Source organism: Hemitrygon akajei, chromosome 1 (assembly GCF_048418815.1).
Source record: "Hemitrygon akajei chromosome 1, sHemAka1.3, whole genome shotgun sequence".
NCBI classification, from domain to species: Eukaryota; Metazoa; Chordata; class Chondrichthyes; order Myliobatiformes; family Dasyatidae; genus Hemitrygon; species Hemitrygon akajei.
In genome coordinates, this window is record NC_133124.1 from 73,613,936 (window position 1) to 73,641,513 (window position 27,578).

General features: G+C 44.7%; 1 protein-coding gene across 2 annotated transcripts in view; it reads right to left on the reverse strand.

Annotated features, from left to right (window-relative positions):
- Positions 1-13,600: 13,600 nt before the first annotated feature.
- Positions 13,601-27,578, reverse strand: part of ss18 (SS18 subunit of BAF chromatin remodeling complex) — a 53,137-nt gene continuing 39,159 nt past the window's right edge. For both annotated transcript variants that reach the window (XM_073045726.1, XM_073045717.1), the window contains 2 exons: positions 21,346-21,476; positions 13,601-17,764 (listed from right to left, as the gene is read on the reverse strand). In XM_073045726.1, coding sequence (XP_072901827.1) covers positions 17,753-17,764; positions 21,346-21,476 — 143 coding nt within the window. In that variant the 3' untranslated portion in view covers positions 13,601-17,752. The remainder of the gene's footprint in view (positions 17,765-21,345; positions 21,477-27,578) is intronic.

Sequence of the window (27,578 nt, forward strand, 5' to 3'; positions counted from 1 at the left end):
TCCGCTTTAAATAAGCTAGTGGGTCCTTTGTGCCTCACTCCCTTTGCTTCTTTGGCATTCAACATAGTGAATCAATAATCACTTCCATAAAAACAGTACAACAAAGCCAGTTCTAAGGTCTGTAGACAAATCATCCTCGTTGTCAACACCGTCCGCATCAGAAACCAGAAATGGCAATTTCATTATGTACAATTCTGAAACATACTTAGCATGCCTTCTGTACATAATTTAAATTCCTTTGTGTACTAGTAGCAGATGATGTCTGTGCACGCTCACCTTAGAGGGAACTTTGCCGAAAACTCTCTCTCCTTCCACTCCTGAGATGGTGGAAGGTACGAAGAATTATGTGCTGGGCGCGGAGGCTACTGGGGTGGTAAACGAGGACAGGGGGATCCCTGTCTCTGGTGGAATGGTGGGAGGATGGGGTGAGGGTAGATTTTTTACCTTATGAGTTTTCCTCTCACTCAAACTCCACTTGACAACTGTTTGCATCTAACCTATTAATATCCCCCTTAAACCATCCACATCAGAGTACCACAGCACAGAAAATGTGGGCCTTCTGCCTTCTTGTCCATGCCAGCCTGGTTCTCTGCCTAGTCCCATCTATCTGCCTTCAGACCATTCCTCTTATTTTGCTCTTATACATATCCATACTTCTCTTAAATGTTACAATTGCACCCGTGTGTACATTTCCTTATGCATATGACAAATTCAGTTTTAACTTTGACTTTGACACTATTCCATCAAACATCTCTTGCAGGCCCCAGATTGACTTCATAAATTACCTCACAGCTGACATGGAACAAAGTCATCCTGGGCCACAGCCTAACTAGAACATAGAACAGTACTGCACAGTACAATCCCTTAAATCCATGATAAGACCATAAGACATAGGAGCAGAATTAGGCCATTCAGCCCATCAAGTCTACTCCACCATTCCATCATGGCTGATCCCGGATCCCACTCTACCCCGTACACCTGCCTTCTCACCATATTCTTTGATGCCCTGACCGATCAGGAAATAATCAACTTCCGCCTTAAATATACCCACAGACTTGGCTTCCATCACAGTATGTGACAGAGCATTCCACAGGTTTACTACCCTCTAGCTAAAGAACTTCCTCCTTACCTCTGCTGTAAAGTGTCACCCCTCAGTTTTGAGGCTGTGTCCTCTTGTTCTGGAAACCCCCACCATAGGAAACATCCTCTCTGCATCCATCCTATATAGTGCTTTCAACATTCAGTAGGTTTCAATGAGATTCCCCCCCATTCTTCTAAATTCAGATGTGTATAGGCCCAAAGCTGTCAAACTCTCCACATACATTAACCCCTTCATTCCCGGAAACATCCTCATGAACCCCCTCTGGACTCTCTCCAATGACAACACATCCTTTCTGAGATATGGGGCTCAAAACTGTTGACAATACTTCAAGTATGGCCTGACTAGTGTCTTATAAAGGCTCAGCATTATCCCCTTGCTTTTATATTCCCCTTGAAATAAATGCTAACATTGTATTTGCCTTCTTTACTACAGACTCAGCCTGTAAGTAACATTTGGGAGTCCTGCACCTCTGATGTTTGAACCTTCTCCGCACCATTGATCCTTTTACCTAAATGCATTTTCGTACATTTCCCAACACTGTATTCCATCTGCCACATTTTTGCTCATTCTTCCAACTTGTCTAAGTCCTGCTGCAATCATATTGCTTCCTCAGCACAACCTACCCCTCCACCCATCTTCATATCATCCACAAACTTTCCCACAAAACCATCAATTCCATTATCTAAATCATTGACAAACGTTGTGAAAAGTAGGTGTCCTATTACTGACCCCGAGGAACACCACTAGTCACTGGCAGCCAACCAGAAAAGGCCCTTTTTATTCCCACTCGCTGCCTCCTGTCTGTCAGTCATTCCTCTATCCACACCAGTATCTTTCATGTAATGCCATAGGATTTTATCTTATTAAGCAGCCTCAGATCAAATGCCTTCTGAAAATCCAAGTAAATGACATCCACTGCCTCTCCTTTGTCCACCCTGCTTATTACTTCCTTGAAGATTTGTCAGGCAAGATTTCCCTTTACAGAAACCATGCTGACTTTGACTTATTTTATCATTAGTCTCCAAATACCCCAAAACCTCATCCTTAATAATAGACTCCAACAGTTTCCCGACCACTGAGGTTAGGCTAACTGACTTACAACTTCCTTCCTTTTGCCTTCCTCCCTTCTTAATTGATATTTGCAATCTTCCAATCCTCTAGGACCATGCCAGAATCAAGTGATTCTTGACAGATCATGACCAATGCATTTGTTACCTCTTCTGCAACCTCTCTCAGGACTCTGGGATGTAGTCCATCCGGTCCAGGTGACTTATCCACCTTAAGACCTTTTGGGTTTGCCTAGCATTTTTTTCTTTGTAATAGTAATGGCACCCACGCCTGCTCCCTGACACTCATAAACATCTGGTATACATTTAGTGTCCTCAAAGCACCCATTAAGTTCATCTGCCATTTCTTTGTCCCCCATTACTACCTCACCAACATTATTTTCCAGTGGTCTAATATCATCTCTCACCTTTCTTTTGCTCTTTATATAACTGAAAAAACTTTTGGTATCCTGCTTTATATTATTGGCTAGTCCACCCTCATTTCACCTTTTCTCTTGTATTAGCTTTTTAGTTGCCTTTTGTTGGATTTTAAAAACTTCCCAATCATCCAATTTCCCAATCACTTTTGCTACCTTATATGCTCTTTCCTTGGCTTTTATACAGTCCTTAACTTTCCTTGTCAGCCACGGTTGCCCAGCCTGGCCATTTGAGAACTTCTTCCTCTATGGGACATATCTATCCTGCACCTTGTGAACTATTCCCAGAAACTTCAGCCATCTCTGATCTGCTGTCAGCCCCACCAGTATCCTCTTCCAATCCACCTATGCAAGCTCCTCTCTCATGCCTCTGTAATTCCGTTTATTCCATTGCGATAATGATACATGAGAGTTAGGTTTCTCCCTCTCAAACTGAAGTATGAATTCAATCACTTTATAATCATCGTCTCCGAAGGGTCCCTTTACATTAAGCTCCCCAATAACATCTGGGTTATTACACAACACCCAATCTAAGATGGTCTTTCCCCGAGCAGGCTCAAGCACAAGCTGCTCTAAAAAGTCATCTTATAGATATTCAACAAATTCCCTCTCGTGATCCGACACCAACCTGATTTTCCCAATCCCCTTGCATATTGAAGTCCCCCACTACAATTGTGACATCACCCTTATTACATGCCTTTTCCAGCTCCCTGTGCAATCTCAACCCCACATCTTGGCTACTGTTTGGAGGCCTATATATTATTCCCATAATGTTTTATTTGCCCTTGTAATTTCTTCATTCCATCCACTAAGAGTCAACATTCTCTGACCCTATGTCACCTCTTTCTAAAGATGTAATTCCATTTCTTACCAAGGGAGCCCCACCACCTAGGCCTTCCTGCCTATCCTTTTGATACAAAGTTTATCTTTTGATGTTGTGCCAACCTTTCAAACTACTCCAAGATCAATCTACTAGTTCCCTGCCACATTTCCTTCCATTCTTCATTCATCAATCTGCTTATCTGAGAATCACTTAAATGCATCTGCCACTCCCACCACTCCAGGCAGTGCATTCCGTCCATCCTCCACTCTTTATATCAAAACTACCTCTGACATCCCCCTATGTTTTGCTCCAATCACATTTAAATTATGCCCTCTTGTATAAACTATTTCTGCCCTGGGAAGAAGTCTGCGGCTGTCCACTCTATCTTTGGTTTCTTTCATCATATTTGGGTGGCAGGGTGGCGATGCGTCCCTACCAAAGGAGGTGTAAGGTGCTCCTTCCTTCTGCGAGCCTGTAGATCATCCTGTAGCACCTGCTTGTCCTGCACCCCTCCCGATCAGGGTCATGTGAAACCGTGGCAGATGGTGCACATCACAAGTGTTGGTTGTGTGATCACTGATGCCGTGCAGACAATCTAAAGTCCATCACCGTCTCCGTTGTCTTACTGATGTTGAGCTGCAGATGATTCAGCTTGCACCATTTGACAAAGTCCCCCACCAGTATTCATCCTCCCTTCCTCCCTTTGTACACCCAACTATTGCTGAATCATTAGAGAATTTCTGCAGATGACATGACTGAATATTGTATACAAGTCCAAGGTATACAAGGTAAACAGGAAGAGTCCCCTGTGGGGTCCCAATGCTACTTATAGCCATCTCTGAAGCCAGTCAGGTAGTCCCTTATCCAGGATACAATGGGAGTGCCAGCCTACACTGAATGGAGCTTCTCCCCCAGCAGAGAGGGCTGTATGGTATTGAAGGCACTAGAGAAATCAAAAAACATGATCCTCACAGTGTTGCATCACTTATCCAAATGGGAATAGGCTGTGCTTAGCAGGTAGATGACAGCATCGTTGACTCCAGTGTGCTCCTGGTCGGCAAACAGCAGGGGATCAAGGGCTGAGTTGACCAGGGATTGAATGTGAGCCAGGACCAGCCTCTCCAAGGTCTTCATGAGGTGTGAGGTTAGAGCCTCTAGATGGCAGTCATTCAAGACTTTCAGTTGGCCCTTCTTGGGTACTGGGACCTCACATAATGTTTTCCACACAATCCGGACCATTTCCAGGCTGACATTTAGATTGGAAATGTGCTGGAGAACTCCACACAGCTGCTCAGCACTCTCCTTCAGGACCTTGGGGTTCAAAACTATCTGGGTTGGTAGGTTAATCGGTTGCTGTAAGTAAACTCTGGTAAGTAGGAGAAGGATAAAATGTGGGGGGAATTTGAGGGGAATGTGGGGAGAAAGGTATGGGATCAGTGTAAATAGGTGTTTGATGGTCAGCACAGTCTAATGGGCCTGTTTCTGGGTTGTATGACTCCAGACCTGGACCACCTGCGCCATCTGGTGGACAGATGGGGAACTGACAGAGATGCCGCCGGATTGCATGAGCTTCAGGCAAGGTCGGCTACAGGAGTTGTCCAGTTCTTACCGTTCTTGCTAGTGGGCCCCTTTGCAGAGCATCTGCTACTGCTGGTGTCTCACCGGATCAACAGTTATGATGAACCACAAATGCTGTTCTAATGTAGACACGTGTGTTACATTAGCACAGAGCGGCAGCCTTTCCTACCTGCTGACCAGAGGGGGAAAAAAATCAGGAAAGGTAATCTCAAGAACTGTGGAAAATATTAATGCATTCATAAGAACTTTATTCATAACTTAACGCATGGATTTTATAGCACAGACAGGCCATTTGGCCCCTCTATTCTTTGCTGCTCTTTAGGCTCTTCTTCGTTAGGAATTTGAAGAGATTTTGTTTGTCACCAAGAGGTCATAGAGAAGTACAGTACAGAAACAGGCCCTTGGGCCTATCTAGACCATGCTAAGTCTATTTATACTGCCTACTCCTATCGACCTGCATCGGGACCATAGCCCTCCATATCCCAACTATCCATGTACCTATCCAAACTATCTGGCTTCTCCCACAAAGCGAATATCAAATCTAACTTACTACCTTGCCCTGAATTCTGAGCAACTGAGCCTGCTTGACCTCCCAAGTGGAACATTGGCAAATACCTTATTAAAATCCACGTAGAAAAGATCCACTTACTCTGTAACTTTGGTTAGACATGACATATCACGCACACAGCCATGCTGACTATCTTTAGTCAGTCCATGTCTATCCAAGTACTAGTATATCTGGTCCCTTTTAGAGTACCTTCCACAACTGATGTCAGACTTGTTGGCCTGGTTTCCGTTTAGAGCCTTTTTAAAACAGTGGAACAACGTTGGCTCTCTGCCAATCCTTTGGTACCTCTCCCGTGGCCAAGTTGATTTAAATATCTCTGCTTGGGCCATGGCAATTTCTACACTTGCCTTCCACAGAGTTCCAAGGAACACCTTGTCAGGCCCTGGGAATTTATCCACCCTGATTTGCCTCCGGGTAGCAAACACCTTCTTCTCTGTCATCTGTACAGGGTCCATAAAGTTGATGCCGCTTTGCCTCACTTCTATAGACTCTGAATTGAGGTCTCCTTTTCCCTTCTCAAGTTGGCTGGGGCCCTGTCGGAGTCCATGATCAACAGCTGTGCTCAAGCTACGCTCTTCACGGGTGGTGTATTCTCACTCTCGGAACTCGCCGAGCAGCCTGGCATTTTGGATCTCCAGGTATGGCCAGGAAGGCAGGCCCGTGGACAACCCAATTCCTCGCCAGTGTCATCAAATGAACCATCGCGAGAGATTGAAACATCGAGACAGCAGGAAGTGTTCACAGCTATCGGTGGCCCCTGCACTTAAACAATGTCTCTCTCTCTCGCTTGATGGTGGGTGAGTCTGCTGGTCTTTCGAGTCAGGGGGCTTGGACAGGTGACGTGGCAGATTGGAACTTGGAAGCAGCAAGTTGTTGATCTCCCTCTCGCCGTGGCAGGAGTGATACGTCTCTCCCCCTTGCCGGGGGGAGAGGGAGACTGTCTGAGATGTCGATGTATTGGGACAAACAGTAGTTTTGGATGGTCTCTGGCAACTTTGCTATTGCTTGCATGGTAGGTGGTGGGGGCTGATACTTTAGCTGGAGCAGGTGGGGAGAAAGGGATGGGGATGGTTGATGCTTTTGCTGCTGCGAGGGGAATGGGGGCTTTGGGGTTCAAACTTTAGATTATTTTTCCTCTGTTTTTGGATGTCTGCGAAGAGTAAGGATTTCAGGTTCTATACTGTATACATTTTCTGATACTAAATTGAACTGCGTATTGAACCAAGGATTCCCCACTCCACATCGATGCCCCCTACTCCTGTTTTTGGACACCCCGCTCTGGATCTTTTCATCTCTAATTGCTGATGAGACATCAACTACCTTGACTTCAGCAGCCCTTTCTCCTCTTCAAACCTTATCCCTCTGAACTCACTGTCCTCTACTCTCTCCACACCAATCCCAGCCTCACCAACAAATCCAGACAAAAGGGATGCTATTGTAGGCTGGCAGACTGACCCTAACTTTACCCGGCGGTAACTCTCAGACAGTTCCTCTTACTTACCCTTTGAAAAGGATGTCATTCAAGAGCATCAGGACATTGTCTCCAGCACCATCACCAACCTCATCAACTCTGGAGATTTCCCGTCCATTGCCACCAACCTGAGTACCCTTGTTAAGTTTGTCAATTCCATCTGCTTTGCCTCCAATCTTGATTCTGCCCTTAAGTTTACTTGATCCATTTCAGCTACCTCTCTCCTCTTTCTCAATCTCTCCGTCTCCATCTCTAGAGACAAACCGTCTACTGACATCTTCTATAAAACTACTGACTCCCACAGCAGTCTTGACTATACCTCTTCCCATTCTGTCTGCTGTAAAAATGCAATTCCCTTTTCTCAGTTTCTTTGTCTCTGCCACTTCTGTTCCCAGGATGTGGCTTTCCTTTCCAGGGCATCAGAGGTGTTCTCCTTCTTCAGAAAATGTGGTTTCCCTCCTGCACTATTGATACTGCCCTCACCCACATCTTCTCCATTTCCCAGACATCCATGCTCACTCCATCTTCCTGCTGCCTTAGTGTTCCTCTTGTCCTCAGCTATTACCCCTTGAGCCTTCACATCCAACATATCATTCTCCTCAACTTCCGCCATCTTCGACAGGACCCTACCACCAAACACATCGTTGCCTCCCACCCCCAAACCAATCTCCGCTTCCCACAATGATTGCCCCCTCTATGATTCTCTTGTTGATCAGCCCTCCCCGTTAATCTCCCTCCTGGCACTTATCCTTGCAAGTGGAAGAAGTACTAAACCTGCCCAAGCATCTCCTCCCTCACCTCTATTCAGGACCCCACACAGTCCTTCCAGGTGAGGCAACACTTCACCTGTGAAACTTTTGAGGTTGTTCACAGCATCTGTGCTCCCAATACAGCCTCTTCTACATTGGTGAGACCCAACATGGAATAGGGGTCTTCTTTGTTGAGCACCTTCGCTCCATCTGCAAAAAAGCAGGATTTCCCAGTGACCAACCATTTTAATTCCCATCCCCAGTTTCATTCCGACATGCTAGTCCATGGCCTCCTCTTCTGTCACAACGAGGCCACTGTGAGCTTGGAGGAACGGCTCCCCATATTCCATCTACATAGTCTCCAACCTGATGACATGAACGTTGATTTCTCCAACTTCTGGTAATTATCATCAAATACTGTGGTCCAAAGAGCTTGTTTCTGTGCGTTCTGCTCTATGTTCCATGTTCTACCATTAACAATAAGCAGATCCAGTTACATCAACCATCTCTCTACCTTCACCAATGTTGCCTGACCCACTGAGTTCATCCAGCCGCTTTTTCTTTACCCACTCGTCTCAGATTCAAAAATCGGGAATCTCTTGTGCTCACTAGTTGTTATCTCTTGGTGAAAGGGACTAAATCCTCCCTTCACCTCATAACTTTGTATTTCCTCTGTTTCCTTTTCCGAACAAACCTAGTCTCTCCTCAAGACTGCAATTCTCCAACGCTGACAGCACCTTGGGAGCGTCCTCTGCTCCCAGAGGATTCCGAATCAGAATCAAAAATCACATTTATTATCAGCATCTCACACGAATTGAAACTTGCTGTTTTACAGCTGCAGTAGAGAGCAAAGACATAAAATGATTAGATAGATGGATACTTTATTGATCCCAAAGGAAATTACAGTGTCACAGTAGCATTACAAGTGCAAAGATATAAATATCAGAAGAGAAGTAGAAAGAATTAAAACAGTCTAACAGGAGGGAGTCGTCACTTCCCCGGCTATAGGCTGACTCATTATAGAGCCTAATGGCCGAGGGTAAGAATGACCTCATGTAGTGCTCTTTGGAGCAGCGCTATATAATATGTAATTTATATAGACATCAAAATAAGCAAAAAGTGCAAAAAGGCGATGTTGAAAGGCTGATGGACCATTCAGAAATCTGATGGCAGGAGGGGAAGAAGCTATGCCTGAATTGTGGTGTGTGGGTCTTCAGGCTTCTGTACCTCCTTCCCCAGTGGTAGCAACAAGTGGGCACAACCCAGACAGTGAGGGTCCTCACTGCTGGATGCCATCTTCCTGGGGCACCACCTCTTGACGATGCCCTCAATGGACTGTGATGAAGCTGGCCAAGTCTGAAAACCTCGGCTGCCTGTTGCGATCCTACGCATTGTGATGCACCCAGTCAGAAGAGAGCGATGGAGACAGACAGAAGAGGAAAGATACCAGTCAGATGAGGAACCTTCACCAGCCCCTCCCCCCAGAATCACTGAGTAAACACATTGGCAGAATAGATTTCCCTTGCTACAACTAGTAGTAATGCCCGACCTGATGCAGTCAAGCGTGGTGATTTGCTTCACTGGAGCAATAGCTTGTACAGCTTTTGACACAAAACCACACGCAGAGACAAGAGACCAGAGCTGGGTCACAGAGTGATCTTCATCCAGAGGCACGAGTTCAAATCCCACCACCCAGCAGGGGTATTTAAATGTCATTCACTAAATGAATCTGCACCAGTGACCAGTTATGTCTGATTGTATGAAAACCCACTGGCTTACTACTGCTGTTCATGGTAGAACGTTTCCTGTCTTTATCCCAATGAGCCAAACCAGGATCCCAGACCCAAAGCGACCAGACAGTCTCTGAACTGCACTCAGAAGGGTGAAGGAGGTAGGGGTGGATGATAGTCCTAGGTCCTATTGATGATGAACCAACCGCATGGATGAGCAACAAACCCCACATCCTTCCGGAATAGAAATGGGATGCAGACTAAATCTTAACCAGGTGATTAATTACTGAGCATATTATGGATGTACCCTATCTGGGTTCATTATGGCTTGGTATGGTAACTGCTCTGCCTGTCACAAGACACTGCAGAGTTGTGGACAGAGCTCTGTACATCACAGAAACCAGCCTCCCCTTCACAAACTCCGGCTATACTTTCCTCTGCCTTGGTAAAGCACCCAGCACAGTCAAAGATTCTACCCACCTCAGACAGTCTCTACTCTCCCCTCTTTCATTTGGGCAGAAGATATACGTGTGGGCCACCAGGTTCAAGGACAGCTTCTATCCCGCTGTTCTAAGACTATGGAATAGGTCCTCAGTATGACAAGATGGAATCTTGACCTCACAATCTACAATCTTGCACCTTCTTGTTTACCTGTGCATTGCTCTAGCTGCAATCCCTTTTGTCTCCAGTGAGATGCAGATTGGTGTGGACTTCTGTAGCGTGCGGGAGGAATGGGCGACAAGAAGCCATGACTCTCCATTTCCCTCCACAGATGCAGCTTGGCCCACTGAATTTCCTTATTTTATCCCAATACTATAACTCATTATTACCACTGACATTCATTTGTGTCCTTCTAGCTACACCTCCGTCACATAGACCTACTGCTGTTCATCACCCTTCAATGCTCCCAGCCCAGCTAACACCACCATTAGTGTCATTCAACTTCCCTTGGTCTTCACCCTCTCATAGAACTTCCTTTTCACTCTCTCCACCACCTCCTTTTCTCTGCAATTTACAGTTACATTATTCTTTCCAACTTTCCCCCAGTCTAATGAAAGGTCATTGGCTGAACCTCTCCTTGGTAAATAAGATTGGTATAGATGGGTACCTGATGGTCAGCATAACCACTGTAGGCTGAAGGTCCTGTTTTTATGCTGCTTAACTCAATTCCATGAGACACTTCTTGATCCACAAATATCTCCAGCGTTCTAAGTTTTATCTCAGTATTCCAGCATCTGCAATACTTTGCTTTCCTCAAATGGCCAGACCCGTTCCTAGGATTCTCCCAGCTTTTCCTCTGAAGAGAGTGGTTGGAAAGGAGCAGAACCACTGCAGTCTGGTTGGGCCAGGTCAGGGTATTGGGGCTGGAGGCAAGGGACAGGCTGATATTCAGCTTGCTGCTCTGCGAGGTTTACCCGTCTCTGCGCTGAACTGAGGCAGTGGCCTGCAACTAACAACCTGCAAGAAGACGAATCTCAAGGGTGTGTGTAGAACACTTATGTTGATATTATATGTACTTTGAATTTTGTACTCAGCATCCATTGCTTGCACCGAGAGGGATAAATCAGTTGCCTCAAAGCCAGAGAACTGATAGCTCCCGCCCCACTCTAGTAATCGGTGAGAAGACCCAGTACCATACTGAGAAGGTGTGGTGCCTTAGAGTGAACAGAATCTCCTGTTCCCTCAACAAGTTCTAAACACTTCCATCTTTCCAAACTCCAGAGAAATCCTTGTTAATATCTGCCCCTTAACCCAGATACAGATGATCTCATTAGCATCATATTCCTCTGCATAACTTGGCCGATGAGTTTACCATCATACAGGTCCTCTCTGGGTTATGAACACCTAACTTGTGAACACTGTGTACATGAATGAATGTTGTGAGACCAGTGGGATGAATGGGGATGGGGACTGGTTTGTCAAATGCTGCAGTTGGCAGGCATCATCGGCCACATGGGAACAAATAGGACATTTCACCCTGCCTCTTTGTCCCACCCCACCCCTTCTCCAAAACCACAACAAATCGAAGGCTGGGTGGAGTTGAGCAAGATGGGAACCTTTTGCCACCCGGGGGGGGGGGGGGGGGGGCAGAATAAAAGAAAACAAATCGCCTCTATCAAGTCGCCAATCCTCCTCCCTATCCTTTGCTCCAAAGAGTAAAGTCCTAGCTCGCTCAATCTTTCCTCATAAAACATGCTCTCTAATCTGCCAGCATTCTGGTAAATCTCCTCTGCACCCTCTCTAAAGCTTCCACAGCATTCCTTTAATGACGAAACCAGAACTGAACACAACACACCAAGTGTGAATCAACCAGTTTTTAAAAGCTGCATATTACCTCTCATGGCTCTTGAACTCAATCCCCTGACCAATGCATGCTCCTGTTTGCATCAATGGTGCTGAGGTCGAGAGGATTGAAAGCTTCTACGTCTTAAGAGTGAACATCACCAATCGCCTCTCCTGGTCCAATCATGTAGGCTCCAGCCAAGAAAGCTCATCAGAGGCTTTGCTTCCTCAGGAGGCTAAAGAAATTTGTTATGTCCTTGTCTACCCATTCCGATTTATGTTGATGCAATATAAGCAACACAAAATTCTGAAAATCTCACCAGGTTCAAGGACAGCTTCAATCCCATTATTACACAACTATTGAACAGTAACCTATATGGACACTGGATCCCATAATCTACCTCATTATGGTCCTTGCATCTGTCTGCCTGCACTTTCTCTGTCACTGTAATACTTAATTCTGTATTCTGTTACTGTTTTCCTCAATGCACTGGGTAATATTCTATTCAGATAGCACACAAAACTATTTTTCAACTGTACATGTGACAATAATAAACCAATTTACCCTATCAGTGAAATAGTGTAACCAATCATTAAATGCAAAGTTTTGGGTTAACCAGCATCAGATTCTTTCTGGTAACTTGCCCTGAGTGACTGCCTTAACAAGTTCAGTGCTGGGTCTGTTGTTGTTTATCATCTATTTTAATGACATGCATGATAATGTGGAAATCTGAATCAGCAAATTTAGGGATGTTACCAAGACTGGGGAGCAGTGTGCAATGGGGAACGTTGTCAAAGCTTGCAAAGTGATCTGGGAGAATGGGCTGAAGAATGATAGATGGAACTTAATTCAGACAAGTACGATATGTTGCACTTTGGCAGGACAAAAACTCCTAGGAATGCAGATCCACGATTCCATGAAAGTGGTATCACATGTAGATAGGATCATAGAGAGAGGTCTTTATAAATCAGAGTACTGAGTACAGGAGTTGGGATGTGGTGCTGAAGTCTAAAAAAATTGGTGACGCAAATTTGGAGTATCGTGTGCAGTTTGGTTACCTCCTTACAGGAAAGGTATCAAGCCTCAAAAAGTGCAGAGAAAATTTACATGGACTTGAGGACCTGCGTTACAGGGAAAGGTTGAATAGGTTAGGACTTTATTCCCTGGAGCGTAGGAGAATTAGGTGAGAGCTTATACATGTATACAAAATTACAAGAGATATAGATAGGCTGAATGAATGCAGGCCTTTTCCTCCTCAGGTTGGGTAAGACTAGAACTAGAGGTCACAGGTTTTGCGTGAAAGATTAAATATTTAAGGGGAAACTACTTCATTCAGAGGGTGGTCTGAGTGTGGAACAAGTTGCCAGCAGAAGTGGTAGATGCAGGTTCAACTGGAAACGTTTAAGAGAAGTTTGAATAGATACACAGATGAGAGTGGAATGGAGGTCTATAGTTGGGATTCAGGTAGATAGGACTAGGCAGCAGACCTGGCTGGCATGGACTAGATGGGCCAAAGGGCCTGTTTCTGTGCTGTAGTGCTTGATGACTCTAGGACCATGATTGTGACTGGTGCTGGCCCATCACGCCACACACCCTAATCACCCGTAGTACATTCCAGCTCCAGAGCAGTAATACTGTCACCTGATTCCATCACCATCCCACTCAGAGGATGCAGGCAGCCGGGAGAGCGGATACAGAGGTGGAAATGGAATTCATCATCAACAAAAGTGGCAAAATGCCAAGCCGATGGTAACCCCCATACAACTCCAACACTGACACATAAAAGGGAGACAAAAAATATTCAACACACTGTTACAAAAGTGCAATGCCTTGCATGTAATTGTCCAAAGAGGAAAATATGCAGAATAATAAGTGAACACATTTACTGTAAACATGTACAATTCAGCTACCAAATGGATGTTATACAAAGTGAGGTTATGTGTCACATTAACAATCAATACTGATAAGTATGCAATGAATTACCTTATTGATTAACACTTTTACAGCAAGACAAGAGCTGCACATTTTACTCCAATCAATGCCTTCTTGCATGCTGTCCTAGGAATAAGGTTAACTGTCAGGTTTGCAAATAGTTTTGGATGAAGCATCCAAAGTAATACTTGAATTTGTACAAAGACGACCACCAGCAATGGGATACTAGTAACTGTTGCTGAAAGAGCCATGATTAGGACATAATGCTCTGTGGTGGGCATCTTCCAAATTAAACTGTTTGGGTATCTGGAAAGAGCCTAAAAAGAATTGAGCAAGGTTTTCAGGTGGGAGTCGCACCTCCATGCTGAGAGGTGGGGGAAATTTGGAACCCTCTGGCAAATGTTGGGTTAATTGTCAATTCCAGAACAGACTGGGAAATGTTTTGTTTACTAAGGATTGCAAGGAAAAGATGCGTCATTGGAATCAGGTCACAGAGCAGAAATTAGCTCACTTGATGGGCTGAATGGTCTCTTCCTGTTCAATATCTTCAGAAGCATCAGCTCCAGAAAGATGAGGACAAAGGAAGGTGAAGTTATGATACTCAGAGAGCACTGCCATGTTAGAGCTACCACCTAGAGATCAGACATCACATAGAGGCCCTCATCTGTTCAAGTGTACATAACAGCGCAGCATTTCAAGGAGGGGCTATTCCTACTGTCATCTCTCAAACCAACATCTCTGAGGTCAACCCAGTCATTATCATATGGTTGCTCAAGGGATCTTACTGTGCACAGAGGCTGCCCTATTCCCCTATCTTACAACAATGACCGCAATTCTAAGTCACTACACTGACTCAAGTGTTTCAAGGAACTTGCAAGGTTCTGAAAGCCCAAAACAAAAAGGTCATATTAAATGAACAATCAACAATGTGAAGCATGAACAATATTTCTCTCTTAGTGGAGGCTGACTGAGCTGCTGGAAATTTGCCACTGCAGCAAAAATGAAAGCTTTCTTTAACATTGTTGAAAATCATCCCTTATTTGCAAGTTTTTAAATTCTCTTGACAAGGGTGACGTTGGTAAGACCAAGGCTTGTTGCCTCACCCCCATCTTTCAGAAGATAGTGAAGTGGTGCCTCAACAGAAGCAAACAGCTCACCAGCAGGACTGGACTCAACTCTACAGCACAGCCGGTAGAGCAGTGATCTCACAACTTCAGCAACTTGACTGCGGGAGATGTCTCGGTGGGGTTCTTCCTGTGACCCCATGTGTTTCCTCTGGGTGCTCTGGTTTCCTTCCATGTCAAAAGACCTGCAGATTGGTGAGTTAACTGCCACTGTAAATTGTTTCTGCAGTGTGGGTGGATGGTAGAATCTGGGAGGAGTGGTAGGGACAATAAAATAAGATTCACGTGAATGGGTGGCTGGAAACAAAGCTGACTGCAAGTCACACATGGGAAGGTAGTTAGATGTCCCATCTAACATCTAACTGCCTTCCCTGGTGGAGTTTCATGCATCACACCCATATTATATTCAAACAATCAGATAGTTATACAGTTATCATTACTAACACTACCTTTTTACTTTAAAATTCATAATTTCATGTGTGATTAACAGAATATTAATTGCCCATTCTGCTGGTAGAATTTGCACCTCAACATGATACAAGACGAATATACACATGTGTGTGGGCTTTGATTGTTCTGAAAGTAAATTTTAGGTATGGGAAAAGTCAGATAGGACACAAGAGGCTTGGAGAAAGCAGTGAGAGCAAAGTTGCTCCCATCCATGGAGCAGGCAGGGGCAACAGGCTTAGCATCTTGAATGAAAGATCCAGGGAAAAGGTTTACAAGGTGTGGGACCTGTTGACTGTGGAAATCAGATCCTTCAGGAGAGAAATAATAAGCCATAGAGTTAAAGGGAAAATGACTGACCAACAGCCAGATTATACTTCCTTTGCTAGAATGAGACAGTGACCCTATAAAGAGGGAAGAGCCTCTGCGTGGGACAGCACCAAAGTTAGACAGAGGGTAAAAATTAGAAGGAAGAATCGTCTACATGAAAGCAGATTTAAAATAAAACAAGCATGCTGCCAGAGATGGAGGTTGGAAGTAGCCAAGGGGAGCAGACAGCAGAGTGTTGCAGTTGGACAGAGGAACTGTGGGGTGGAGAAAGAAGTTGGAGAACAGGATCAAGCCAGTTCAACATAATGGAAATAAAAAACTCAGGGATGGCTGAAGCAGGGATTGAGGTGTTGTAGAACTAAGGCCAGACAAACTGCACCTAATCATAAGGTTATCACAATGTCCTCCAGAAGAAAATGGCCAGTGGGCCAGGCGGCCACTGTGATTAACATTTTAGGTTGATGATCTCTGGCTGAGAGCCAATGACCTGAAATGATTCTTGCACCCCATTCATTGCCTGATCTACTGAGGGTTTCCATCAGTTCCTGCATTCATTTGAACGCTCCAGAGTCTGCACACTTTTAAAAGGGACTGATGTAACTTGGCACACTGTGTCCTTGTCAAAAGCCACTGCCGTAATGAACAGCTGTGCTCACCCAACACCGGGAGTCTGAGTGACTGAACAGAAAATGGCAGAAGTCAGCTTGGAAGCCACAGTACTTCACCCTGCCTTAAGTAGTCAGACAGACCATGGAACCTTCCGATCAGAAGAACCACACCTGATTGACAGCCAATGTGGGAAGGTAGTAAGATTTGTACTAGCCAGTGATACATGCATCCTGGAAACAAGATTAGCAGAACAAAACATCACTATAACAAAACCTTTTCTTTTAAATGATTTAGAACTCCTACAGCTAAGGACTACTAGAGAGCAAAGCAAATTCTGAAGAAAGCTGTTCTGCTGCATCTCAGTAAGACTCCTCTATGGTATGAAATGGAAAACGTTTCTCAGTCACCTCTTGTAACACAAAAGCCAACAATTTATGCTGCAGATGTCAGGGATGATGTGCTTCCAGAGAATGCATGCTCGCTGTCTGGAGATTAGTAGGATGAGGAACTGATAATTCAAAATTAAATGCCAGTAAGGTCTGTAAATCAGACATCGGACCCATACTAACAGCAACTAGCAAAATGGGAGTGAGGTTGGGGAATATCATTCAGTGCATCTAACAAGTTGCAGTACTCCTTTCCTCTTCACAGCAGAAGTTTGACTTACATTAACGGTTTGGGAATCAGCCATTTGAAAAAAAGCAACTTTCCCTAAAGAGTGAGGAACAAAGGGTTTTAAGCAATACTGTTATTAAAAAAAACCTTTGATATAAATAATGGAAAACACAGTTGAGCACACTCCCCGTTAGGCGTGGGAGTCACTTAGTTTGACTTTGGAAAATGACCTTTATAGCTTTGCCAATAATACTCAGTAAAATCTTGTCTTACATCCTCAATTGTTTTGCATTTGGACCCCCAAACATTGTATGTTGCTTTCTCTGGAACTATCTAGCCTAGCAGAAGTACATCTCCAACCGATGACTCTTCAGTATTTCAGCTCCTCGGATACAATCCCAGTCCAGTCATGTGGAGGATGGGCTAATGGGGAGATTGGGGATGGAGCAGATTGAAAGCCCAGCAGACCTAGGTCCAGCAGCTCTCCAGCAGGAACAGATCCGGTTGGCAGCCTTGGATGAACAGGACAAACTCACAGGAGAGCTGGTCTTCCAACACTCACAATACATTGACAGCAAATGGAAGAAGACATTTTGTCTACTTTCCTTAAATTATTCCCGATGTTCTTGAAACTTTGCTTCTGTGCACTCTTGTAACGTTGCAGAGGACTGAATAACTGTCAAAAAACAGTACACATTTGTGGGAAGGGAGAAAGGTTTCAGTTTCTTCTAGCTCAAACTGGTGGAGAACAACCAAAGATACTCTTCCTTCAGGGTCCAAGCAAGCCAACCTTCCTGTCTTCCTCACCATTATTTAAAAGGTTGGTAACGGAGTCATTTGTGACTGGTGCACCCCAGTAGGAGGCACAATCTTTGGAGGAGTTCTTTTCCATAGCTTGGTGGCTGGTTCATTGAAGGTTCTGCAGAGATAAAGTCCACCCAAGTATTAGACAGAGCCAAAACTGATTTAGTTTCCATTGTAATGTAATGTTTCTTCTTCTAGCAGATACACATTAATTTCACAGAACAGGAACAAGAACAGGTACAAGCTTCCCTTTTATTAAAGACTTCAAGGAGGTGGTGCCTCAAGAAGGCACATCCATCACTAAAGACCCTCACCATCTGGGATATGCCATCTTGTCATTACTACCATCAGGAAGGAGGATTGGGAGCCTAAAGACCGCTGCTCAGTCATTTAGGAATAGATCTTTCCCCTCTGCCATCAGATTACTGAATGGTCCTTGATCCATGATTGGGGGGTGAGCAGTGTAGCATAATGCTATTTCAACGCCAGTGATCAGGCTTCAGTTCCTGCTGCTGTCTGTACGGAGTTTGCACCATCTCCCAGATGCAGTAGCAGATAGGTGTAAAATGTCAGACTTAGGTTTATTATCACTTACGTATGCCATCAAATTTGTGGCATTGTGGCAACAGTACAGCACAAAATTAAAAATATACTCTAAGATATAATATTAAATAAATAAATATTGTAAGAGGAATGACGTAGTGAGGTAGTGTTCATGAATTAATGGATCATTCAAAAATCTGATGGTAGAGGGCAAGAAGCTGTTCCTAAAACATTGAGTCTCCCCTGAGGCTCTTGTAATTGCTCCCTGATGTATCAGTCAGAAGAGGGGATGTCCTGGATGGTCAAGGGCCTTAATGATGGATTCGGTCATCCTGAGGCACCACCTTTCAAAGATATCCTCGATAATTCTCCCTGTTATCCTGAACAGTGGTTAAACACTCACCCAATATTGTTTCAGGTCAGTATCAAGATTGCCGTGTTTTGTGAACTATGACAACATTGATTGGAATGTCTGAAAGGGGAGGGGAAAGGTGCTATAGGAATACAAATCTCACTCCCCTCTCGTTAGTTACTAAGTGACTGCATTACTGTTTTGCTTAATAAATCCACTAGGTCTTAATCTTATACACGGTAATCCTGGTAAATCACTTTTGACAACCAGAACTGCACACAGTATTCCAAGCACTTTCTAACCAATGTTCAGGCCTTCCCCGGTCTCCCCTCCGTCACTCACCTTCCCCTGTCTCCCCTCCGTCACTCGCCTTCCCCGGTCTCCCCTCCGTCACTCGCCTTTTGTCCCTGCAGCCCCTCTCCAATTTCTCCCCAACTTGCTTAATTTCTAACTTTATTTCTGAGACATTCCATCTGGACTCTTTTTTTCCTTATTTTATCAAGGAACCCACACACCCCAGAAATCCAGTCACAAACAAGAGAAAATCTGCAGATGCTGGAAATCTGAGCAACACCCACAAAATGCTGGAGGGACTTGGTAGGCCAGGCAGCATCTAGGAAAAGAGTTTTGGCCTGCAATGTTGACTGTACTCTTTAGCAAGGTGCTGCCTGGCCTGCCGAGTTCCTCCAGCACTTTGTGTGTGTGTCACCCCAGGAATTCTCTCTTTGCCCTCCTCCCATTGGGCAGAAGAGAGAAAAGCTTGAAAGCATATATCCACTAACTTCAATCCCACTATTAGCAAGCTCTTGAACAGTCCTCTTGTATGACAAGATAGATTCTTCACCTCAATCTACCTTGTTATGATCTTGCACCTATAGTCTACCTTACTTACTGCACACTGTGCCACTGCTGTTCAGGGCAGCAATGAAGGTTCTCCATCTCTGGTGGTGTGCAGGACTTCCTTCATCATGTCAGTAGCTTCTACTCGGTTTTCGCTACTGTCAGTCACTGAAGTCCTAGGTGGAGACTCAGGAATGCCATCACACTCAGGATGTAGGATTCTTTGTTGCTGTTTCAGTGACGATTTTTTTTTTACCAGTTCGGGTTGTCAGCTCTGAGCTGAATCCCTGAACCCAGAGGACCAGTCTTAGTCTGGCCTCTGCTCTTTGATCTGTTTGGCATGGGTGACACTACCAAAAGCCAAAGCAAAAAGCCATGACTCCAATGAATATGGCTCCCTGGGTCATTGAGGCATGCAAGCCTCCAAACCCAACAAGGTTGCAGTCCTCTTGGAAGCATTGACTACCTGCACTGTACCTCATCTGTAGCTTTTACACTTTACTCTGCATTCTGTTATTGTTTTAACTTGTTCCACCTCAATGCACTGTGTAATGAATTGATCTGTATGAGCAGTATGCAAAACAATTTTCTCCTTCCACTGTACCTTAGTGCTTGTGACAACCAGTACCCACTACTAATATGGTGGCCTGTAGGACTCGCCCCATAACTACTGCTATTAACAATGCTACGCAAATTAGCAAAAACTGCTTTGTAACTTGACCTATTAACTCATCGGTTTTCAACCTAAAGATATTTCTTTCATTTTTTTCCATCCCTCCTGTTGAGTATTTAATATCTCAGTTATATTTGAGTCATCTTGTATACATAGATGATTAAGCATTTCTGTTTAATTCATTACTTATAAGCAAATTGCATGTCATCACATTACCATGATACGTGCATGCCTTGTTTAAAGTAAAACACAAAGTTACACTCACATTCAGACTCCTGTGTCCAAAATGTTTAAAATTTTGAAGTTACAAAATAAAACACCTTCTACTACAAATTAACTTGTTTTTACTTTCTCCTCTCTGATCTAATGGGGGATCCTGGGCATGAAACATTAACTGTCTCTTCCCCCTCCCCCTCCCCCCCCCCCCCCCCCCCCAGATGCTGCTTATTCTGCTGAGTGTGCCCAGCATTTTCTGTTTATATTTCATGTTTTGCAAACCCTGAACCCTGTCAGGGCTTTCATTTCCAAATGGTGTGAGCAAGGTTTACACTGGCTGGTCCATTGACATCAAGACAAAGAGACTATAATACACAGGAACAGAATTAGGCCATGTGGCCCATTGAGTCTCCTCCATGGCTGAATTACTTTCGCTCTCAACCCCATTCTGTCTTCTACCCGTAACCTTGGACAACCTCATTAATCAAGAACCTATCACCTCCACTTTAAATATGCCCAATGACTTGGCCTCCACAGCCATTTGTGGCAATGAATTCTACAGATTCACTACCCTCTGGCTAAAGAAATTCCTCATCTCTGTTCTAATGAAACAGCCTTCTCTTCTGAGGCTGCTCCCTTTGGTCCTAGACTCTGCCACAATTGAAAACGTGCTCTTGTCTGCTCTTTCAATACTTGGAAGATTTCAATGAGCTTCTTCTCACCTCCCCACCCTTTCATGTTTGCATTTATTTAAATATTTAAATTTAAGTTCCCCGGATACCAGTGTAGATTTCGAACTCTGGCACATTCCAAAGTCATATGGGAAATAAGGGTTAGAAAGTTGTGGCCATGCTATGTTGGCACTGGAAGAATGGCAACACTTGTGGGCTGCCCCCAGCAAACCTTGGACTGTGTTGGTTGTTGATGCAAACGATGCATTTCACTGCATGTTTCCATGTCCATGTGACAAATACAGTTAATCTTTATCTTCACTTTTGTAAAGAGAATCTGATGTGAAAGTGAACTAGGTCTGGCTCAGCCAATCCACATGAACACAGCATTTATCCCGTACCTGATCATATCCATATGGTCGCTGCTGCTGCTGCTGCGGTGGACCAGGTTGGGGTGGTCTGTACCCTCCATACTGCTGCCCCTGACCCTGGGGATAGCTGGCGTACTGGCCAGGAGCTCCTTGTGAAGGACCTGGAAACAGAAGAAGCAATCAAATATTTATCGCATACTACCCTGGCCTGACGAGTCTACTTGGAGACTAAACCCTCCAGCCCTGCCTGTCAGAGAACTTACACCATGAAAGGAGGCTGTTCATCACAATGTGTCTACACTGGCTCAATTGAGAAGCAACCCAATAAGCCCCACTCCCCTGTCCTTTCCCTACCGATCTGCAGGTTCTTTCCTTACCAGCTTTCTCTTCAACGCTTAGTTGCTAAGTTGTGGAACCCTCCTCTGCAGATGCCCAACCTCAACTCTTCACTGCAATAGTAAGCTTTTCCTTGGGTTATTTTTGCTTTCCTTTTACTTTACTTTATTGTCACCAAACAATTGATACTAGAGCGTACAATCATCACAGTGATATTTGTTTCTGCGCTTCTTCGCGCTCCCTGAAGTACAAATCGAAGTAAATATAATAAAAATTTAAATTTTAAATCATAATTAGAAAATAGAAAAGGGAAAGTAAGGTAGTGCAAGTCAGCTCCGGATATTTGGAAGGTACGGCCCAGATCCGGGTCAGGATCCGTTTAGCAGTCTTATCACAGTTGGAAAGAAGCTGTTCCCAAATCTGGCCGTATGAATCTTCATGCTCCTGAACCTTCTCCCTGAGGGAAGAGGGACAAAAAGTGTGTTGGCTTGGTGGGTCGTGTCCTTGATTATCCTGGCAGCACTGCTCTTACAGCGTGCGGTGTGAAGTGAGTCCAAGGATGGAAGATTGGTGTGTGTGATCTGCTGGGCTATGTTCACGATCTTCTGCAGCTTTTTCCGGTTTTGGACAGGACAACTTCCATACCAGGTTGTGATGCACCCTAGAAGAATGCTTTCTACGGTGCATCTATAAAAATTAGTGAGGGTTTTAGGGGACAGGCCAAATTTCTTCAGCTTTCTCAGGAAGTAAAGGTGCTGGTGGGCCTTCTTGGCAGTGGACTCTGCTTGGTTAGACCAAGGCAGGTCATTTGTGATATTCATCCTGAGGAACTTAAAGCTTTTGACCTGTTCCACCTGCGCACCACCGATGTAGATGGAGTCGTGTGGTCCGCTACTCCTTCTGAAGTCAACAACCAATTCCTTCGTCTTGCTGACATTGAGGGATAGGTTATTGTCTTTGAACCATGCCACCAGGTTCTTAATTTCCTCTCTGTACTCAGACTCATCATTACCCAAGATACGGCCTACAATTGTGGTGTCATCAGCAAACTTATATATTGAGTTCGATGGAAATTTGGCTACACAATCATGGCTGTACAGTGAGTACAGCAGGGGGCTGAGAACACAGCCTTGTGGGGCACCGGTGCTCAGAGTGATTGTAGAGAAGAGCTTGTCTCCTATTTTTACAGCCTGGGTCCTGTCTGTGAGGAAGTTGAAGATCCAGCTGCAGATCTGAGTGCGAAGACCCAGGTTCCGGAGCTTAGGAATCAGTTTATTTAGAATGATGGTATTAAAGGCAGAGCTGTAGTCAATGAAAAGGAGCCTTACATATGCGTCTTTATTCTCCAGGTGTTCCAAGGAGGAATGTAGTTCCAGAGAGATGGCATCTGCCGTTGACCTGTTGCTCCGGTAGGCGAATTGCAAAGCGTCGAGGTTGACCAGTAGGCTATGGCTGATGTGTGCCGTAACCAATCGCTCAAAGCACTTCATAGCAATTGATGTTAGAACCACAGGTTGGTAGTCATTCAGGCATGCCACCTTGCTTTTCTTCAGCACCTGGATTATCGTTGCCTTCTTAAAACACGAGGGGATCTTAGACTGAAACAGGGAGCAGTTGAAGATGTCAGCAAACACTCCAACTAGCTCACTTGCACAGGCCCGGAGAACCCGTCCCGGGACATCATCTGGGCCTGTCGCCTTCCTTGGATTTATCTTCAGGAAGGCTCTTCTAACGTCTTCCTCGTTGATGATGAATCTCGAAGCCACCAGGTCTGGTTCATCCGGAGGGGGCAGGACGTTCCTCTTCTGTTTGAATCTTGCGTAGAATACGTTAAGTTCGTCAGGAAGAGAAGTGCTACAGTTATTGATATTCCCAGCCTTTTCTTTGCACCCAGTGATCTCATTTAGACCCTGCCATAGTCTACTGGCATCCCTCTGGTTAGCTTGGGCTTCCAATTTGGCTCAATATTGCCTCTTGGCACCCTTAATGGCTTTCCAGAGTTCACGTCTGGATTCCATGTAGTGACTGGTATCCCCGGACCTAAAAGCCGCAGCTCTAGCCTTCAAAAGGGACTGGACCTCATAATTCATCCAAGGTTTCTGGTTAGGGAATACCCGGATCGTCTTGCGAGACATACAGTCCTCTGTGCATTTCCAGATAAAGTCCCTGACAGCTGAGGCATACATATCGAGGTTAGCTGCCGAGTCCTTGAATACTAACCAGTCCACCGATTCAAAGCAGTCACGGAGGACCTCACCCGTTTCCTCCGTCCAACGCGACCCCACTTTTGACACCGTGACCTCCCGCTTCAGTTTCTGTTTGTAAGCTGGGAGGAGGAGTACGGCCTGACAGTCCGATTTTCCAAAGTGAGGTCGTGGGATGGAACAGTAGACATCATAGACCACACTTGGGAGTGGGCTTGCCTTTATTAGTTGAGACATCAAGGTCAAGAGTCAGGAAGTTATGTTGCAGTTTTATAAAAGTCTGACTAGGCCGTATTAGGGTATTGTATTCAATTCTAGTTGCTCGCTTCTAAGAAGGATGTGGAGACTTTGAAGAGGGTGCAGAAGTAGTTCACCAGGATCCTGCCAGAATTAGAGGGTATGAACATTAGGGAAAGGTTGGACAAACTTGAGTTGCCTTTTTGGGCCCCTCATCTAAGAGGGGATGTGCTGACATTGGAGAAGTTTCAAAGGAGATTCAAGAGAACGATCCTGGAAATGGAAGGCTTATCGTATGAGGAGTGTTTGATGGATCTGGGGCTGTACTCACTGGAATTCAGAAGAATGAGGGGGCAGGGATCTCATTGAAACCTATCAAATGTTGCAAGGCCTCAATAGAGTGGATGTTTTCTATGGTGGGGGAGTCCAAGACCACAGGACACAGCCTCAAACTAGAGGGATGTCCATTTAGAACGGAGACGAGGAGGAATTTCTTTAGCCGGGGGTTATAAATCTGTGGAATCCATTGCCACAGGTGGCTGTGGAGGCCAAGTAATTTGGTACCTTTAAGCTATGGGTTGCTAGGTTCTTGATTAGTCAGGGCATGAAGGGTTGTGGGGAAAAGACAGGAGATCGGGGCTGAGAGAACTATTGATCAGCCATGATGAAATGGCAGAGCAGACTCTATAGGCCAAATGACTGAATTCTGCTCTTGTATCTTGTAGTCTACATGCATTTCAGGTGAGAGGGTGTAGGCTCAAAGGAGATGCACAGGACAAGTTTTTTTTTTATTATTAAGTACACAGAGTGTTGGGTGCCTGGATTTTGCTGCTGGGGTTGTGGTGGAGGCAGGTACTAAAGACATGTTTAAGAACGTAAATGCAGAGAATGGAGGGATACAGATCTCATGTAATTGAAGAGACAAACTTAATTCGAACCACACACATAATGCTGGAGGACCTGAGCAGGTCAAGTAGCATCCAAGGAGGAAATAGTTAATCTTCTGGGTTGAGACCCTTTATCAGCTGAAATGGCAACTCTTTATTTCCTTCCACAGATGCTGCCTGACCTGCTGGGTGTCTGTGTCTCTCAAAATTTGCAGCATCTGGAGAATCTCTTTGGTCTCTGAACCCAACTATTTGTTTAATTAGTTTGGCACAAAATTGTAGGTCAAGGGACCTGTTCCTCTGCTATTGTATGTTCTAATAAGTTCAAAAATACCCTTTAAAAAAGTAGTCGTAGTTGTTCACCCCCAAGGTCACAATCCTCACTCCCACCTTACCCCCGACAGTTTAAAGCTCTCCACCCTGGAAAAAAACTCTCAGTATTTGCTTTCAGCTTCCAGTTTATTTCACCAGTGCCTTGACTACCATCTTGTGAGAGAATGGCAGGGATTGTACTGGACAATAGACCGGAAAATCCAGTTCGTGCACAGGATACCTCTGTGAGCTTTGCAGTTTGCATTTACTCACTGGTTGGGATCTGCTGTCCATCACTCAAGCAAGTGACCCAATTATTTTGTGGACAGTGATCTTAGAGGCTTGTGTAAGAATGTTACAGTACCAGCACAGGGGTTCAATTCCCCCCAATGCTGTAGAAATATGTATGTTCTCCACATGACCACATGGGTTTCCTCTGGGTGCACTGGTTCCCTTCCACATTCCAAAGATGGTATGGGTTAGAGTTAGTGAGTTGTAGGCGTGCAACGTTGACGCTGGAAGTAGGGTGACACTAACGGGCAAGTCCTCAGACTTTGTTGATTTTTGATGTAAGCAATGTATTTCACTGATGTATATGTAACTAATCAAAAATGCAACTCCATAATTACACATTGCTTTTTGTCTAGACTTACAAAATGACAGACTGGGCAAGGGCATCAACCCTCCTTCTCTAAAGAATTAGAAAACGAAAACCAGATGGGTTTCTTAAAAGAACAGGATATTCAGGGTCACCAATACAGGTACTTCCTTTGAAAAACTCTTGGATCTAATTCAATTCAAATTCAATGGCTCAGTGGTTTTCTGGTTCCTGGCAAAATGAGGCCAAATCTTCACTGTGCCTAGTAGTTATAGCATCGTAACTGAAGACTTGCAGACCCCTGCCGCTATTGTACCCACCCTGCCCCTCACACTGACCAGATAAGACCTCTGTAGTGGGGCATTCCCAACAGTCATGTTCCCTGCACCTAGCATCTGTTTTTGACTGAGCTAAACAATGCTTTACAGTACTGGTACTGGTGGTCAATTCCTGCCGCTGCTTGTAAGGAGTTTGTACATTCTCCCCGTGACCGCATAGGTTTCCCCTGACAGTCCCAAAGACATACCAGTTGGTAGGTTAGTTGGTTGTTGCAAGCTGTCCCATGATTAGGCTAGGGTTAAATTGGGGGTTGCTGGCCAGTGAGGTTCAAGGGGCCGGAAAGGCCTACTCCATGCTGGATCTCAATAGATACATAACAAGGGGTGATTGATAAGTTTGTGGCCTAAAGGTAGAAGTCAATTTTAGAAAAAACCTAGCACATTTATTTTTCAACATAGTCCCCTCCTACATTTACACACTTAGTCCAGCAGTCGTGGAGCGTACGGATCTTGGACCTCCAGAAAGTGTCCACAGCAGGGGTGATTGATAAGTTCATGGCCTAAGGTAGAAGGAGATGAGTTATACAGTTCCCGTTACATGCACATGCATGTCATCTCTTTTGAGTGATTATGCAGAAAGGTTGAAGTTAATAACTCATCTTCACAGTGGCGCAAGTGAAGGTGATTGTGAAGTAGAATTTGTTGCAAGTAGGGGTTGGTTCAATCGTTTTAACTGACACTAAATAAGAACCGTATGTACCTGTTCCGACTTACCTACAAATTCGACTTAAAGACAGACTTAGGAATGGATCTGGTTCGTAACCCAGGGACTGCCTGTACTTAAGTATATACTTAAGTGAGAGTTTTATATAGGCAAATGGATGAAAAAGATTGGAGGGTTATGGGTTGGGTATGAGGGAAGGATTGGATTGATTATGGAATGGATTAAAAGGTTTGTACAACATCATGGGCCACAAGGTCTGTACTATGCTGGCTCCAGTAATTGGCAAGTCCAAAGGTCGAAGACTAAACTCTGCAAGCCCAGAAGTCGAGGCCTGAAGGTCAAAGCCCTTGAGCCAGTCAGATGTCTGCAAGTCCGAGCAAGAGACCATTGACGGAGGTCCAATGTCTGAGAGTCTGGAGCCAAGGACTAGTGATCAGGGGCCTGGAGGCGGCCTGTCCTGGGGTCAGAGGTTTGACTGTGAGAAGGTGAGTGGGAAAGAAGCTTGTTTTGTTGCTGCTGCTCACGTTGCTCTGCTGAACATATTGAGCATAGGAATATTAGCGCCAGAATATGTGGTGACACTTGCAGGCTGTCCAAGCACATCCTTAGGTTGTTGGTCGTTAATGCAAATGAAGTATTTCACTGTATATTTTGATGTACACATAATAAATAAATGTTCTTGTTCTT